This window comes from Pygoscelis adeliae, unplaced genomic scaffold, assembly GCF_000699105.1.
Source record: "Pygoscelis adeliae isolate BGI_AS28 unplaced genomic scaffold, ASM69910v1 Scaffold112, whole genome shotgun sequence".
Lineage (NCBI taxonomy): Eukaryota > Metazoa > Chordata > Aves > Sphenisciformes > Spheniscidae > Pygoscelis > Pygoscelis adeliae.
This window is the reverse complement of record NW_008824232.1, coordinates 1,142,286-1,159,772: the sequence shown is the minus strand read 5'-3', so window position 1 is coordinate 1,159,772 and position 17,487 is coordinate 1,142,286. Positions and strand designations below refer to the sequence as shown.

The 17,487-nt window shown below is 52.6% G+C and overlaps 1 protein-coding gene across 1 annotated transcript in view; it reads right to left on the bottom strand.

Moving 5' to 3' along the window:
- Positions 1-3,279: 3,279 nt before the first annotated feature.
- The window catches only part of ASIC2 (acid-sensing (proton-gated) ion channel 2), a 514,796-nt gene continuing 500,588 nt past the window's right edge, over positions 3,280-17,487 (bottom strand). The window contains exons 4-10 of the mRNA XM_009334888.1: positions 10,732-10,882; positions 10,222-10,278; positions 9,515-9,668; positions 8,687-8,778; positions 6,793-6,872; positions 3,621-3,689; positions 3,280-3,402 (exon numbers count right to left, since the gene is read on the bottom strand). Of these exons, the coding sequence (XP_009333163.1) occupies positions 3,301-3,402; positions 3,621-3,689; positions 6,793-6,872; positions 8,687-8,778; positions 9,515-9,668; positions 10,222-10,278; positions 10,732-10,882 (705 nt within the window). The 3' untranslated portion in view covers positions 3,280-3,300. The remainder of the gene's footprint in view (positions 3,403-3,620; positions 3,690-6,792; positions 6,873-8,686; positions 8,779-9,514; positions 9,669-10,221; positions 10,279-10,731; positions 10,883-17,487) is intronic.

Genomic DNA, 17,487 nt, shown 5'->3' with positions numbered 1-17,487 from the left:
GCTGCAGGTGCACAAGAAGCTGGGAGGGGGCACAGCCAAACTGGCCAGAGGGACATTCCATACCATGGGACGTCATGCTCAGTACATAAACTGGGGGAAGCTGGCCGGGGGGGGCCGCTGCTCGGGGACTGGCTGGGCATCGGTCGGCGGGTGGTGAGCAATTGCATTGTGCATCACTTGCTTTGTGTAGTATTATTATTATTATTATCATATTATTATTATTATTATTATCATTTTATTTCAATTATTAAACTGTTTTTATCTCAACCCGTGAGTTTTTCTCACTTGTGCTTTTCCAATTCTCTCCCCCATCCCACCGGGTGGGGGGGAGTGAGCGAGCGGCTGCGTGGTGCTTCGTTGCCGACTGAGGTTAAACCACGACACCCTGTAAGCGCTTCTCTGCCAGCCTGGAGAAGATCATATTGAAACCCATCTGCTGCTCCTCTATGTCTGAAAGGACTCTGCCTGCCTTCTTGCTTGGTGGGGTTTTTTGGGGGTGTTCAAGCCCAAAAGCCACGTATTTTGTTGCGAGCCTTACTGGTTTTGTTTTTGTCTAAGGGGGAAAAACATTGAGGGGCTGTAGACTACCTTCTGCCGTAGAGCAAGGCAAGGAGGAGGACATGTTGGCTAAATAGCCTGTGGGATGTGTTCATGTGTCCCCTTGGTGCCACAGCTCGTGTTTACTTGAAGGAGGACCCTGCTGAGCAGGGAACAGCTTTGCAGCAGCCAGTGAAGACTCCCAACCCAGCTGCTGGAGGAAAAGCCAAGAATCATGTCCTATGGGCTTGGGGAGGCCATGAGCACTGCTTGGGAGGCTGAGCTTGGGGTGGGCTCTAGCCTTCGGTGCTGGGACAGCCCCACGGGGCTGTGTTCCAACACATTGCATTGCTGCTCGCGGCTTGAGCTGCTGTGATGGCTGCATGGGCAATTCTGGATGGCTCGTGCCATGTCTGTACAGGCGGGTGACCTTCAAAGCAGCTGCTCGGGCTTGGTGAGCAAGTGCAGGAGAAGGGAAGAGAAAGGCTTCAGCCTGCCCGTGGTGGACAATGAGCATGGCGGAAGTCTGGGCGGCAATCCTGCCCCTTGTTCTTGCCTCAGCAAGGCTCTCTTAACATGCAGTCAGCCAAAGCCATGCCAGAAGCAGGGAGAGGAGCCAAAACGGTTCCAACCAGGGAGGGACGCGTGGCAGCTCCAAGGCACAGAGCTTACTGCATGGAAAGAGCCCATTGCTGTGGCTGCCCTGCCAACGTGCTGCTTCACAGAGGTTATTTAGGGCAGCCACAGTGGCAGACATGGGAGCATTGCTCCAAGGGTCTGCTGTCGGCCTGGCGGGGAGGGCAGTGGGGCTCAGGCTGGTGGCATGGGATGGGGGGACATGATTTGGGCTTTGCAGAGACAAGACCTGCCTTTCCCTGAGACACTGCAGTGCACTGAGGTTGTCTGTGTGGCTGCCCAGCTGGGACTTCTGTCCAAGCAGAGGGAAGTTCTTGTTGACTTAGGTGGCCCAGGACAGAGACCTACCCTGAGCACCCTTGGCCGGTGACTTGCTTGACATTGCCCTTGGGGGACAGTCTACTCCAGAGCAAGTGACGGACCGGCAGCCCTTTGCACCATGCTCTGAGCAGCAGCAGGATTTGTCCCAAAGGAAAGTGGTTTTGTGCATGAACACGGGCACTCGAGACAGGCGTGGAGGATGGATTCGCACCTTCTCCAGGGCAAAGGGATGTCCTCAGTCCCTCAGCTGGCTGCAGACACCTCCCGTCTGCAGCATCCCCTGTGGGTAAATCTGGGCTGACCTCCGCTCCCTGTGGCTGGTTTAACGCCTCCCAAGGTTCGGGACTCCATCAGCTCTCCCAAAACAGGTTTTCACAATCCAGCTGACTCTCCCCGCTGTGGCCACCACATTGGTGACGGTCACTGGGCATTCAGCAGCACCCAGCCATGAGCTAGCAGAGGTGCAAACACACCCACAGATCGCATCCTGCTCCCATTCCTCCAGGCTATAAAACCAGCAGGGTTTGGAGCTCCAGGAAACTCGCCTTCTCTCTTTATTGGGGTAAAGCAGCATCATTTTTACCCAGTTCTATTTAAACTCCTGGTCACTAATAAATGAGACTCCAAGAGACGACCACAATGCACAATATCAGAGCTGGCCCCACCACGGGCAGACAGGGATGCAGCTGAGCACGGGAGGCTGAGCACGGCCATGGCATCGTGCCCACCCCATCAGGAGGTGTGTGAGGATGCGGTGGAAAGGGGAAAGGGGGGGGTGAGGGGTGAGGAACGGCCCCGCGCAGCCCCCGGGATGGGCTTGTCCTGGTGTCTGCCCCTCACCCTGTGCCGAGGCTGCGCTGGGGGCTCCAGCTTGGGGTGGGGGGGCAAGGCAGAAATGACACAGCCCGGCCATTTCCACAAGACCAGCTTTAATATCAGTCATGAGAACAAGGAGAAAGCACAGAATCCATTAATGGGAAAATATAAGAAAATTTTAAAAAATTAAAAAATTAAAAAAAAAATAAAGAAACCCACCGCCCCGTGCCCACCCGCCGCAGACGGACTATCCAGGCACTGCAGATGGAGGAGCACGACACAGCAGGGGGGGGGGGGCGATCCACTGAGAGCCACCCGGTCCGGCCCCTCTCCAGGGATGCTCACCTTGGGGTGACTGGTAGTGCTGAGGAGCCCCGGCGGTGGCCCGGCCTTGGGGGACCCGGCTTAGCTTAAGATTCATCACAGACTGACACGAAGGACAAGAACGTAAGAAGAATCCAAGAGCTGCGACTTTTTGTTTTCTTTATTCTAATTCAGCCTACGACGTTAGTAATGGTGATTTCAGGGGATGGCTGGGCCCGCGAGTTCCTTCTTGTAGTGAAAATCAGAGACTGTAAAGAGGAACAGAGCTTATAAAGACAGATAGGAATATATTGCCATAAAAAGAACTGGCATGCAAGTGCTTTATACATTTGGCAGTATGTGAAATGGCGGGGCTTCGGTTTTTGTTTTTGGTGGTGGTGGTCTCTTTGTTTTGTACAGTTCAAAAATGAGCTGCTGCCTTCACATCTTGAAGACAACCCCCCCACAGGAAAGGACAACACAAGTCAAGTCCAAGGCGCCTCTCGCTTGGTTTTGGCAGAGTATATATATAATATATATATATTTATTTTTTTTTAATGCATAGCGATTTTCTTCCTTTTTTTATTTTTAATTTTTTTTCCCCCGTTGCAAACCTGAGCTCGGTCCCTGCTTTCCTGTGCAGTTTTCCTTCCTTAGGTGTTGGCACTGTGGAGCGGTCGGACGGTGTCAGCAGGCGATCTCCTCCAGCGTTCCCAGGGTGGCCTGCAGCGGCACGTTCACAGTGTGGCTGATGGTTTCCGAATGATTTGGCATGGGGTCGCAAGTGCTCTGCGGACGGAGAGCGGGGGACAGGGTTACCCCGGGGCCACTGGATGCTCCCTGTCCCTCCCCAACCGCGATCTCCTTTCTTTGGCCGAGCCATAGCATCAATCCTTTGGAAATAACTCAAGCCGGGGCCAAACGCTGCATCCGTATCGAGCGACTTCGCCTGCCTACAGAGCCGACCACAGGGAAATTTCCTCCTCTCTCCCAATGGGGCTCCTTACCACGTTTTCATCATGGCTCCCTTCCTCTTCCTCCTTTCCGAGTAGGTCTAATAATTTCTCCTTGATCAGCTGCAAAAGAGGGAGCTTGGGTTAAGCTGGGCAGGAACAGGTAAGCACATCTGCCCTGCCTGCGTGGGCATCCACGAGGCATGGGGCAGCCTCACCCAACGGGGCTGGGGGCACAGCCCCGGGGGGATGCGCTGGGTTTGGAGGACACCCTCCAAAGGATAAGGAGAAGGAGACAATCTTTCCAAGAAAACCACCCCATGTGTCAAAACTGATCTTTTCACATGGAAAAAAAAACCCCAAACCTTAATGTTTTAAATATATTTGGGGTTTATTGAAAATGTCAGCTATGTGAGCACCGTTTCCCTTCACAGCCACATTATTTCCCTGGCAGCCGCTGCTGCTGAAGAACGTATTTTCAAGGGAAATCCCAGAAAGGTTGAAAAGTGAGTGTTTTTCTGAAAAACTTCCACTGGGGAGAAGAAAAAAAAAAGACGACAGCTAAAAACATGAACAATTGGGTCAGTTCCGAAGGAAGCGAGGGGGACGCTGGCTGGCATACAGAGGTGCGTGGTGGGGATTCGGGACCCTGATGAGCCCAGGAGCGCAACTCTGCCCTGGGGCAGGACCAAGAGGAGGATTGTGCTGAGTGAACGATGCAAAAAACCCGATGTCTAGGGTCAATATTTCATCCGATTTTGGCTAACCCACCAGAAAAGAACAGTTGTATCCGTTTGCTGGCAATCTCAAAGAGTTTACAAATCCTTCATTGAAAAAGTTTTAGGTGCGCTGAATCCCCCACCTTGATGGAACCCTGAGCAGATTAGATCAACCATGTAGCTTAGGCATCGTTTAAGACATTTTATTCCTTTTCTTCCCATCTGGCGTGGGTTAAATAGCTGTCATGGGCAGCCACATAGGGCATAGCTGGGTGAACCTGCTGGTGCATCCCCGGGTGTGCACGGGGAGTCTCTCCAAGGAGACAGGATGCTCTTTTAAGCCACGTGTGCCCAAGAAGAAGAAGAAGAAGAAGAAGAAAAAAGGAAAAAACCAGCAAGAGGAAACTATTTGCCAAGTTTTGTAAGCAGATGTCAAACAAGGGAGGAAAACAGAGAAGAAAAATCCAAACTTTGCAAGGTTTCTTATTACCTTCTTATGAAAGAACCCCAAGAAAGCCAGGAATAGGCGATTTTAATGAAATACTGTGTGCATTCAGCCTGAGATATAAACTGAGGCGCAGGTTTTGTTTGTACTCTGAAGCCATTATGAGCTTTATGCTTGTAATTTTCAATTTATTTTATTGCAGAATAATGCCACCAAGTGCTAACAGCTGCCCAGAAGGGGAAGGGACTGCGATGGGGAGTGACTGTCTTAAAACGTAAAGCCAGCATCCCAACTTTCATAACTTTAAGAGGTTTTTCAAGATGTCCCAGTGTGCTTGGAGCAGAGACCGTGGTTGCCTGACATCCCTGTGCACCCACTTGGCTTGGCACACATTAATGCAACAGCCACGACAACCCCTGACTGCAGTATCCCATGGGATTAAAAATCCCTGGTCCTATCATGATACAGGGCTGAGACAGGGCTATGAGAGTGCTGGACTATGCAGGTCTAAGATATTGTGTATTTGGGTGCAGGGGGCCCAAAGCCATTGCATTAAAATCACCAGGCAATGAATAAATGAGCTGAATTAGCAGGAGGCACCTTCCCAGGGACCAGGGCAAAGGACCTTGGGCTGGGACGTGCCAAATTTGCTGGGAACTGCCTGTCTCCATAGGTGTTTGCATCCTCCTTGAAACTATCCCAAGCCATAAACTCATTCCTTCCTGCTATAAAACAGGGCACACGCTCGCGTGGTCTGATCCCTGGGGTCATCTTGGTGCAAACCAAGTGCCCCTCAGCATCTCTCATCCAGCTGCAGCCCCTCTCCTTTCCTCAGTTCCAAGTTTTATAAACAAAAATCATGAGCCTGACCCCCAACACGAAGCCTTCTGCAATGTGGCAATGAAGACTGGGAAGGAAAATCAACGACTGGTGGGGAGGATGCTCCAGGGAGGGTTATTTTGGACCGTGGCCCATTTAGGTGAAAAAAACAGGATGGGAAAAGTCAAAATGGCAGGAGGGTGCAGAGAGCAGCTGGAATCTGCCTCTGCGCTTGCAGGGGCAGTGGTGGAGGACGCTGGAGGGACAATGCCCGCAGGCAGGCTGTGACAGCATGGGACCACCGAGGCCTGTGTTGGCACCGCGGCATAGAAAAGCCGAAATCCCCTGGGAGATGCTGGGCTGAGACATCAGCGTTCACTGGGGGAACTTGCTTAGGCAAAAAGAGATTAAAAATATACAAGGGTCGTAACTCTGCTGCTGGAGGGCAGGAGGAGGAAGGGCTGCCAGAAAGCAACATCCCCTCTGGACTGCTTATTGCAGTAATTCCCATTAAAGAGGGCTTGCACTTTTCTCCGGAGCAGCTGCTCTTGGCCACTGCGGAGCCATGGGACCACGCTCGAGCTCGTCTCGGTGCTTCCTGGAAAGCTCCTTGCTCCGGGGCTGCTGGCAGAGCTGCAGACAGCAGATAACAGGGACTGGGTTTTTTTCCACCCCCCGGCAGCGGTACAAGGTCTGGTCTCACTGCTTCTCCCGCCTGACGGCTGGACTGGGACTCAGGCGTTAATTAAAGCTTTGTTTATGAGAAGACGGTAACGGCATGCTGCTGGGAGAAGCCCAACTGGGGACGGGGACAGGAGGGTGCAGCAGCAGGTCCCCAGCCAGCACCCCGGAGCCACCGCACCTCGGGCAGTGCGAGATCCAGGGTGGGAAGCAGCACAGCCACATGAAGGTGGTGCTTAATTAGCCCAAGCGAGAAGCAAACCTCGTTAGCAGAGGCAGCGTGCCAAGCGAACCTGGCTATGCCATGCCATGGCTGCATGCCAGCCCCCCCCTGCGGAGAGCCCCCGCTGATGCAGGGACCTCCACACCACGCTACATAGCTGTGACCGACTATATAACACTATTGTAGAGTATTAATTGTATAGTTTCATTAATTGAAGTTAATAATCCGCGTGGGCACATTGGGCACGGAGGGTCCTGGTCCACGACCACCCCACCCTGGCATCAAGGCTGGCAAACTCACACCCCGCCAGAGGAACAAGGCAAAGGGCGAGGGTCTTACCTCATATATATAATCGAAGAGCTCTAGTATAGTGAGGATGCTAGCACCGATAAATAGCCCCATCTGGCCTCCAATGTCACCTAGGAGAGAGAACAGCATGCAGACGGCTTTTACCCCGGGGTAAATGCTCTTAGAGGCACCCGTGCAACTGTAGTGCAGCTGCCCTGGGTGCTGCTGTCCCCGAAGAGTGGGGAAATGCATCACTCCCCAAACCACCATCAGCTCTACTGGCATGAAAGGCATCCCGGGAAGGATGCTGCCAGCCACCAAAGCATTTCTCCTGCTAAGGAGGCCATCAGCTGGAAGCCTCACGAGGATGCGATGCTTCTGTTAACACAGGCACTGGCATCCGAGGAAGCCATCTGTCAGAGTTAGACAGCAGGTTTCATCCCAGGAATCCCACAGCCCAATTCCCAAACTGGGTGGGGGAAGGAGAAAGATGCTGGAGAAGAATTAGGTAAGGTCCCCTGGAGCTGACTAAAAAACCAAACCTGCCAAAGAGAGGAAAGGGAGGGGGAAGATGGCCTGCTTTTTGGGGGAGCATCTCAAGGCTGCCTCTGCTTGAGTCCTGCGATCCGCCAGGGCCAGGGAAGGGCTGCGGACGAGGCACCTTGGGGAGAGGAGACTTCCAGGGATCTGCTGGGAAGAGAACTCCTGCTGTGAGATGCTGTGCTATGCCAAACCGTGTGCTTCAGGGAAGAAAAACCTCATGGATTTTGCTGCAAAACGCCCGTGTTTCAACTGTGTCGCTGCTCAGAGCAAAGGCACCCACGGGTGGAGGGGCTACGGGACCTTTGCTGTGGGTGTCCATGAGACAGAGACAGAAGAAAGAGAGGAAAAAAGGTGCCTGGGGGCAAAGTGCTGGTTCAAAAGGGGCTGAGGACTGGGGGAAGATAGGACTCTGCCCAAAGCCCGCGGTGCCTTGGGAACGAGGGTCATGCAAATAAGGAGGCTTATGTCAAAGAAGCTTCATCACCAGCCTCCTCTTCCTCACTGCAGCACTCTTGGGGAACCCACAGCAGGTGCAGAAGGGCTCACGGCATGTACGTTTTGCAGAGCTACCACTGCAGGGTGACGTGGGGGCACCCAAGAGGACATGGGGTGCTCCCTGCGGTATCCCTCATCCCGGGGCAGGCTTGCAGCATCTGGCCCCGCGGGATGGCCCAGCTCTAGCTTTCAACCCAAGGTACCGATCGCTCCCTGCATCCCAGGAGGGATTTGGGGATTCGGGCTGGCACATGGCTCAGCTGCAAGGCTGAGCATGGGCACAGAGCATGCTTGCTTCTCCTGACCGAACACCTCCACCCCAAAGACCCAATGGGTCCCCAGCACCCAAATCTGTAGCCAGCACCCATAAAGCCTGACCCAATTTGAGGCTGAGCAACCCAACAACTCCTCCACCTTCTCCATCAAGCTGCAGGGCACCACCCAAAGGCTCAGGGTCCTGGTTGGCCTCCCTGGAAAGGAGGATAGATTTGGAGCATGTAAGAGGTGATGGGTAGATGGTTTTAAGAGCTGTCCTCCTCCACACACTACCCTTCCAGCATGGGGGGCACCACAGAGAGCATTCATCACCCGCTCGGCCCCGGGACTTCCAAATAACAGGGCCCTGGTAGAAAGCTGAGATGGAGCAGCTCACGTTAACCTTTCACGGGTGATACACAGACTAGCTGTTGCCCCTGGGACGCTCCTGGGATGGCTTGGTGTTGGAAGGAAAATAAGGGATGGGGTTGAAAGCGTGCTGGCCAAGCAGGTGGCTGGACCTTGCTGGGATTTTCAAGGCAATGCACGTAAGCTGTGCATCCACTCGTGGCATCTGTCTGTCCCATAAACACACACAGACTCCAGCAAAGGCTCACACAGACTCCAAAACGCACCCCCGATCTCTCCTTACCAAGTAAGGCTGCCACTTCATAGGCTTTCTTCTGCTCAATTGTCTCATAGTTGAGTGCTTCAAAAAATATGTCCAGCACAAGAATATTCTCTCTGTAGAAAGAGGACAACAGCATCAGCCCATCAGGCACCAGCGGCCTCATGTGCTTTGGGACAAGAAAAAAATGGGACTTCAGGGCTTTATTCCCCTCTCTGTCCTGACTGTTCTCTTTCTGGGGTCCTCAGCAACCCACAGACGCTTGGACGTCCTGGAGACCAAGACCATAGGGCACCGTTAGGACTCTGGCAGCCTTAGCAGAAGCTGGAAAATGTTTCCCCGAGATGTCTCAGGATCTGAGCTCTGGATCTCACTTTGATGATAACAGCAAGAGTCCAAAGGATGCTTAATATGGAATAACTCTCGCTGCCTCCACAAGGCAATAATGTGGCCAGGGCTGGGAGAGGTCCAAGACAGTGGCTGCCTGAGGTCCACAGCCCAGACTTAGGTAGAGAGCAGCCGTATCTCAGACAGGGCCAGCAAGACTGGGCTTCCCTGTCAAAATAAGAGGGGGTTTTGCACTTTTTTTGGTGGGTATGGAGTATGGTCACAAAGACAAGGCCAGGGCAGGAACATACAGTTGTCTGGAAAGATGTCTACTAAGAACAAAGCAACCTACACGCCATCTCTTCAAGGGTTTCACCCTAACCCCCCCTGGAGGACATACCTCTGTTTGGTGATGGAGGCATTGGCAAGGTCTGGTCTTAGCACAGGCTGGTTTAAACAGCCAATGGGGCTTTACAGACACTTTCCCCCACAAAGCAAAGGAGATCCGTTTTCTGCAACACTCACGAGATATATTTTTCCGACTTGTTGAACTTCTTCTCCAGGTACTTGGCCGAGGTCTTGCTGGGGATCTTGACCATGGAGAGCTCTTTGTTGTATCTGGTCAGGTTACAGGGTGTCCTGCAGATGCAGTAACTGCTGTCCTTTTCAGCAAGCAAACCTGGAGAAGGTCACAGATCTCATGGAGTCAGGGACACACAGCAGATGTGGGAGCTGAGGTCATGCCACCCAGAGAGGGGCCAAGGAGTCATATCTCAGAAGCGCTGCAGGAAACCCAGTCCTGGCCATTTCTCTCCCACGTCACTGCACGGCCATCCCCACCATCTTGGAGAGAGGCCTTTCGCTGGAGGCTACACTCTACCAGCATTTGCTCAGGGAACATGTGATGATTGAGTCTCCTAAATCCAGACCTAGAATGGGTCCCTCCATCCCAAACCCAGACCCAGAGGTGCTCCCCTCCTACATATCCTTGGGTGTCCATTATCCCGAGGGCTTCTGCGCTGATGGAGCCCCAAGCCCCATGTAGAACCAGCAGAAACTTTATCCCAGGGTGCACCCAGCCTTTCCCAACAAGTTGGGTCTCATCAGAACCCATCACCGGGTTGCAACTGCTCTAGATCACCCCAGTCCTGCCAGCCAGGAGGACACAGGCTGCTGGAAGTCCCTCCAGTCTGGGACACCCGTGTTACCCAGGGATATCTCTTGGTACTCACCGAGCGCAGGCTCTGCGCATTCCTTATACTGCTCCGGGGTACAGAAGGGAGCATCCCCTGCATGGAAAGGACACATCTATCAGTGGGCATCAGCCACCACTGCTGCAAGGGAGCTGGGGACCGCTGGGCTCTCCGCGGGGACCACAAGGACCTCCTTTTAGCAAAGCAAACCCAGGTTGGGGATGGACAGCAGAGGTTTTGGAGCATCTGCCCCACCTCTGCCTGCCGCAGGGGCCTTGTCTTGCAAACCAAGGAGTGGGCTGCTGGAAATACCACCCAGGGGTGTTAACTGGGGCTAAGTAAGGGGAAATGAGACCCATGTCCCTCTGCCATGTCTTGCCCCTATTTCAAGGCATTTTGCAAAAGCAATTAGCAACCTTCTTTCCTTAGGGAAAGGTATTCCCAGCTCCTTTATTCCCTGATCCCTTTCCAGCTCATTAACCCTTAATGACCCAGGCTGGGTGGAGGGAGGGGGTCCCTGCCCTCCCCCCCCTGCCCCAGCACACTGACCTGGCATGTGAACCATTTTGCAGTTGCAGTTTTCCACAATATACCGGGTCTCACAGTCGATCCTGCAAGCCGTGATACTGTAAACGGGAAAGAAGTCTAAGCCCATATCCGACGAGCGGCATTCACCCCACGGCGGAGGCAGGTACGTCAGCTGCAAGAGAGGGAGGAGCGGGGTGTCAGGGGATGCTGGGGACAGGCAGCAAGGAGTGGGGCGCAGCATCTCCCTCCTCTTGCCACAGAGGAGCCCCCAGAGCACAATTTTAATGATGTTTTTAAGGAGGGGACCAAGCGGTGCTGTTGCAAGGAAAGGTCACAGCATCATTTTTGCCAAATGAGAGCCTTTAGCAAGCTCTTCTGCTCCAGAGCTGCTCTCCTGAGTCCCTCCAGCTCAGCACCTCCAGGAGCAGAGCCACAGCAGGATGGTGCACTGGAGATGTGCAGCACCAGAGGTTGTCCAAGACCAGCTCTGTGGTCTTTCTTGCACCATTGGGAAAATCCTGCCCATGCAGGGACTGAAGGGGAGGCTCCGACCTGCAAATCATCTCTGACTTTGGTGAGAACAAACACGGGGTCATTGGCACCGGCGTGTCGACAGCTCCCATCTCCAGCTTAGTCTAATCTGCAGGCTGTGCTACTATTTGCCACTCATGGGGACAATGCAGACAGCCCTGGTGACACTGAGGAGCAGAAAGGGGTGGCAGTGAGATCCTGGTAACGGCTGTGATCGCTCTGGTGTGAGCAAAGCTGCCACATTTGCACTGTTCCCTTCTTCAGGCACTTTTCTTGTTGATAAAAAATACGGCAGATCACAACCCTCAGAGATGGCCAGGGGCTTGGGAAGCACATGGAAAGGACCAAGAACAGTTCAGCAACTAGAGATGGCTGCAGAAGGTGAAAAGTGCCAAGGAAAGGGCGTACCAGTGTCATAAGGAGCCTCCAAACCTTCATGCTCCCCATGGAGGGATGGCTCTACTCAGAGCAGTGCTACCATGGGAGACGGTACTGGGCTGCAGAGCAGTACCTCGCTGCAGCCTCGGAGAAGGCAGACAAGTCAGTCATGTCCTTTTCTGAACACCCATGCTCAGGGAGAGCCCTGTGGAGCTAGATACACTTTATCCACTCCCCGGGCACCCCATGGTGATGAGGAACCTGTCTTCTTCTCTCCTGTTTGCACACCACCTTGCATGAGGCTCATAAGTTGCTCTGCTCAGTGCTAGTGCAATGCAAACCCTTCTGCTGTTACCGCTTTATTTAACAGAAATGCAAAGATAAGATAAGCGGGACGCCACAACCCACCTCAGCAACCTTAATTCAGAGCCCTGAACATGCTGGAGGAAAAACAGTCACTCTCTGGCCCCCACGGCCAAATCTACCTTGTTCCTCTTCTGTCTGCAGCTTGGCAGCCTTTCCCATTTCTCTTTATCTTTGCTAAATGCTCTGCACTACTCTTTGCTAGAGAGCAGAAAATAGCATTCCCCTAACCCCTCCTTCTTTGTGTTTTAAAGCAGCATCCAATTTGCTGTGCTTTGCTCCAAACACAGAATGTTTTGTACTGGCAAAGCACGTTGGCTGAACAAAAACATTCTTTTAAAAACTGTAGTAACATTAATCACATCCTAAAATAAACACATAAACGTATGTTGATGGACTATGAGCCTAGGACCTAGTGGCAGGGCTCTACGGTGCTTGTTTTGGGTCTCTTCTGGAGATGTGTGGGAAAGGGAGGAGAAAAGAGATGATGCACAAAGCGGAGGCACATTGCAGATGCTGCTGGATGAATAACGACCCCATGTACCCTTCAGGCACGGACCTGGGGTAACTACGACAAAATTACCACAGCGTGAGGCGTTTGGAGCCCATGCTCTGCTCTAGGTCCTCTCTGGGAGGTCTCCTCCAAGAGCAGAGCTCCAGCTTTCCAATGCGTCCCGTGAGAAGATGCGCACCTTGTGCACCAGCTTGCAATGCTGGGGTGCTGGTAAATCTCCCCGTGGCTTTGACTTACGAACGACTCAGTAGTTAAAAACCCATAATGGGCTTAAATTGCAGCCAGGAAGAGAAAGATGAGATGCTGGGATGAACGTGTCTTGTGGTGAGGACAGCTGGGTATGGGAACAGTCTGCCTTGGAGGGGCATGAAACCTGGAAGCTAAAGGAGAGTTTGGGGAAGATGCCAGGCTTCAGAGAGGGTGATCCTGCCCTTTGGGGTGGGACAAGCTCTTAACTCAGCCAAGCCAAAGTTAGTCCTTCTCTAGGAACAATTTTGCCAGGAACAGTTCCCATCCAGGTATCCAGAAGTGCTTTGTTTATTCCAGCACCTTGCTTGCTGCATTTACGGGCGCTGTACTGCTTCCCAGTGACTTCTGTCTCTAACAGGCCGATGCAGGTTTTATGGGACCAGCTGGAACCATGGGCATGGCAGCCCTGTGGCATGCCCATCTCCTAGACGAGCCACAGGTCCTCCCCACGATGAGATGATAGTTCAAGGTCTTCCCTTGCATGACCCCAAGGACAGACCTGAGAAAAGCTCAGACCCTGCCTGCACAAGGGTGAAGGGGGTCTCCATGTAACGGTGAACGCTTTTTTGGCTCTGGATCCTCCACCAGCCAGGGAAGCAGGGAATCACCAACTCCCTTCCCCTGCTCCTGTGAGCATCATCCCTGGTCTCAAGTGCCAGTGAGACAGAAAACTTTGCAGGGATGTTCAGCCACGGCAGATCTGTGTGGTCTGCTCAGCGCTTCTGCGTCCTGGTGTGCACGTGCAAAGAAACAGGATGCTATGCATGCTGGAGCCGGCATCGCCCATGGGTGCCCCGGCTGCTTGCTGAGGGACATGAGCTCTGGCATTCCCAAAATCTGCCTCAATCCATGCTGCTGCTCAAGCTGCTTTGAAAAGCAACAGCGAGAGCTATTCAGCTGCTCGGAGCAACACGCACCGATCTGTGTGCTCAGCAGGTCCGATCTGAAGAACAGACAATATCCACAACGGGTGCGAAGATGCAGCAGGTGACGGAGGGATCCCATCTGCAGGGACCAGCTGAGGCATTAAGGGAAAAAAAAACAGTTCCCAGCAATCTCGGCATCCTCCAAGAAAGAGGCCGGGCTCTGAATGGGACGGTTTTGAAAGTCAGCAAAGCAGCACCTTGGAAAGAAAATATCAAGAGCGTCTTTGTGACAATAGCAAAGTGCTGTTTGGAAGGGGATCTTTTCTCATTTGCTTTACACTTGCAATATAATAGAGTACCAGATGCCATCATTTAGTCATCTGCAGTGGAGAAAGGGGCCCGTATGTTGCATGTTGTATAATAAAGGAGAATAAATAATCGTGGTCTCAGATGGAATCAGCTCTCTTCCAAGCACAGCTACACACAAATCTTTTAAGCCCTTTAAATTTTATTCTGAATGTAGGTGGCGGGATCAGCAAACGATGGAGTCGCGATCAGGTATTTAGCTTACACACTTTTTTGCTCAGCCAGCGTTGGATTTGAGCCACAGTGCTCGTGAACTGGCACCGCGTCTGCAGGAGGCGCACGGGCTGAATGATTAATTAAACCCTAATCAACGCAACTTCACTAACAGAGTTATGACCTGTTTTGTAGCCGGGACCATGAGCACCGACCACCCCCATACCGCGAAGCAAAGCTGGTTTGCCTCTCCCCAAAAGCATGGCGTTCCTTGGGGATTTGTTGCCTTGCCAGGCACGCAGCCCCATGCACACGCTTGTACACGCCCAAGTGTGCATGTGCAAGGGTGCAAGTGCAATTCACTTTTCACTGGCTTCCTAAAAATGCAGGAATAGGTGCAACACATCTCCCCTGCCACATGCCAAGACTTTTGCTCTCCCCACCACTCTCTGAATTGCTGATACTTAAGAGCAGAAAAAGCCTCCTGGTACATTTAACACCCGTGGAGGTTTTTTTGCTCGGCAGTATAAAGGCTTTCCCTGTTTTGGAGAAAAGCATGTTGTGTCTGGGACTGACAAGAGACACCAGGGAAGCTCCAATTTTTACTTTTTAAAGGAAATTTCCCCAGTGAAACTCCTGCCCATGGAGCACAGCCCTACGGGGTGCGACAGACGCACCGTGGTGCTGCCTTGTTTTGTATTAAACCCTACCTCTTATGTCTCTGTAACACAGGGCAGGATTTCTTGCTACTGGTTATGCCTCCGAGCAGAGCCCCGAGATGCGGCGGCTGTAACCAAAGCATCTCCCACACCCAGGGGACCGGCACTGGGAATCCGTGCGCTTCCCCCTCCGTTGCCGGCTCGGTAGGAAGCAGCGCTGCAGCGAGGGTTCATTTGAAGTTTGACAAGCAAATCTGTGCTTCTTCCTCACGGGCAAGATTTTAGAGACAAATCTCCCTGGGCTGGCGGGTTGGACCCTCCCTCCCTTGAGCAAGTCAATGAACTCTTCTCTCTCCAAGGGGCTCATCAAGGGCTATTACCTGGAGCCTCCATGGTAATTACAGCTTGAAAGACTCGTTGCTTCCCTTGCGCTCTGTAATTTGTAATCAGAAGCAAACTCTCGACTGATCAGCAGCCAGATATGGATGCGGGACCTCTCTGGAGGGAGAAGGCACATCATTAGGGACCGGGCTCTGCAGAGAAGAGGGGAGCCACATTTCCCAGATCCTGCCTCAACATCCACAGGTAATTTGGTCCCAGGAAAGCTCCCTTCACCTTTCCCAGGTGGTTTTGGTGCGCAGGCACCAATGTACCGTCTCTGACGTAGTCAACTCTTGTCCTGACCTTTTGTTTCCAATTATCTCTGAAGGCAGCTGCTCCGTTACCATCTGTGTTTGGAGCCACAGCACCATCGCTCGCAGGTACAAGGCAACTGCCAGGACCGCTGGGTCACATCCTCTGAAATGCTCCCTGTTATTCTTCAAAGAGGAGACTATCCAGCCCCAGAGCCGGGTATGGTTTTACCCATCAAATAGTGCACCTTGCAGCGAAAGACTCAAACGAAGGGGCCAAATGCTTCGCAGCCCACGGCGGGTTTCCTGCCCTGAAGTGCAATGGAGCAGGATCCCGAGGTTCTTCCCTCAAGCCCCCGTGGCTTCTTTCCCCCGCAGACCAGCCCCATCCCTGCTCCCGTTGCCTCTCCCGCCTTGGCACAGGAGTCCCAATGCCCTGCAAGCCCTGGGGTTAATGCAATGGTGAACCCATCTGTAAGAGCATCCCTCCTTAATCCCCTCCTCACCGAAATGTGTGCTTTCTTGGGGCTGCAACCTCAAGCAAAGCCTTTACATTCAAAGCGCTCAGCCCCGGAGAGCTGCCCCAGCGACTCATTTTAGACATTTGACATTTGAATTTCCTGCCCACGATGCTAACGAGGCCGCTGTATTGCCTGGAAGAGCGCACCGGGGAGCCAAGCCTGCCTCACTAGCCACCAAACAGGAGTGCACGTGATGGAGCAATCCCACAGACCGTGGCCATATAAACAACGTAAACGGGAGAGACGCTAATTGGATTTGATTCCTCTCCCCTGCAGCCCCTCCTGGGCGGCGCGCAGCCACGCAGACATCTCCTCCTTTTGAGAGAATCGCTTTTCCTCTTCCAGATGATGCTAATTTGGGGTTGGCGGGAAGGCTCCGGCGCTGGACCGGGGGAGGCTGCCCAAGGATGCTGAGCTGCTCCACTCCAACCTGCTCTGCTACCACCAAAGACGAGCTACTTCTCTTTGAAGCTGAAGGGAAAAAAAACATAAAAGCAAAAGGAAAAGCAGGCGTAAAGGCAGCAGGGACAATTTCTGTCCTTGGTTCCTGCAGGAGAGTAGTGCTGAGCTCTAATTTTGCTCCGCTGCCATGGCAGCGTTCCAAGGGCTGCCCGCACATACCCCTCCCCGGCACCACGCGGTCCCACGCTTATAGAAATTCAGCTTCAGCCTCTAATTGAGGTTGACAAACTCACATCCTCGCGCTTTCACAATCGTTAATACTTAATTAATTAATGAAATGCTTTTTAAATTCTCTTGATCCCAGCTATTAGGGATTACGACAATCAGTTACGAACTGGCAGGCGCTGAAAAGAAAAAGAACAAATTGACTTGTCTCCTTAAAAGCAGGATGGATCTTGCTTGCCCGAAACGCAAGGAAAGGAAGGGCTGCTCTCGGCAAACACAGGGAGAAGCAGGTCGCAGCAGCAGGGGCCGTTCAGCACAGCCTCCTCCGTGCCACAGCCCTTTCTCCTGGCCATGCTGCTGCCCTTCGCACGCTGCTCTTGGCACTGAGCCTCCCGATAACTGCCAACATCTGTCTACAGCCAGAGAGCCCTTTTTAAAAAATTTATTCTAAGTGGTATCTCTGGTTTTTTCTGCATGTTTAATTTTATGCAATAGGGAAGATGTGGAAATGCGGTGGAGATGTTTCCAGCATGAGGCTGGGGCAGTTTCAGCTCAGTTTGCAGCTGGGCTCTGCAATGAATCCGGCTTTGGGGATGCATCATACATCGACTCAGCTCTGGGCTACAGCTCAGCCCCTCTCCTGCCTCTTCCACGTGTGGGTCCCCACCTGATGCCACCAAACTTCAGGCAGTGATCATCAAGGAGGGATGCAAACCCCTGAACATTGCAAAATCTAGATGGGGTGTGTTTGCATTTGCTCCAAATGAAATAATAACCAGAAACTTCCATTCTTTAATGAGACATCAAATAGCATCAACTTAATAGAATTTCAATCCCAGACAACTTTAGCACTTGTAAAATGCTTTAAAAGCTCGACGCACACGCAGCTCATTGGCACCATCTCCCAGTTAATGATGC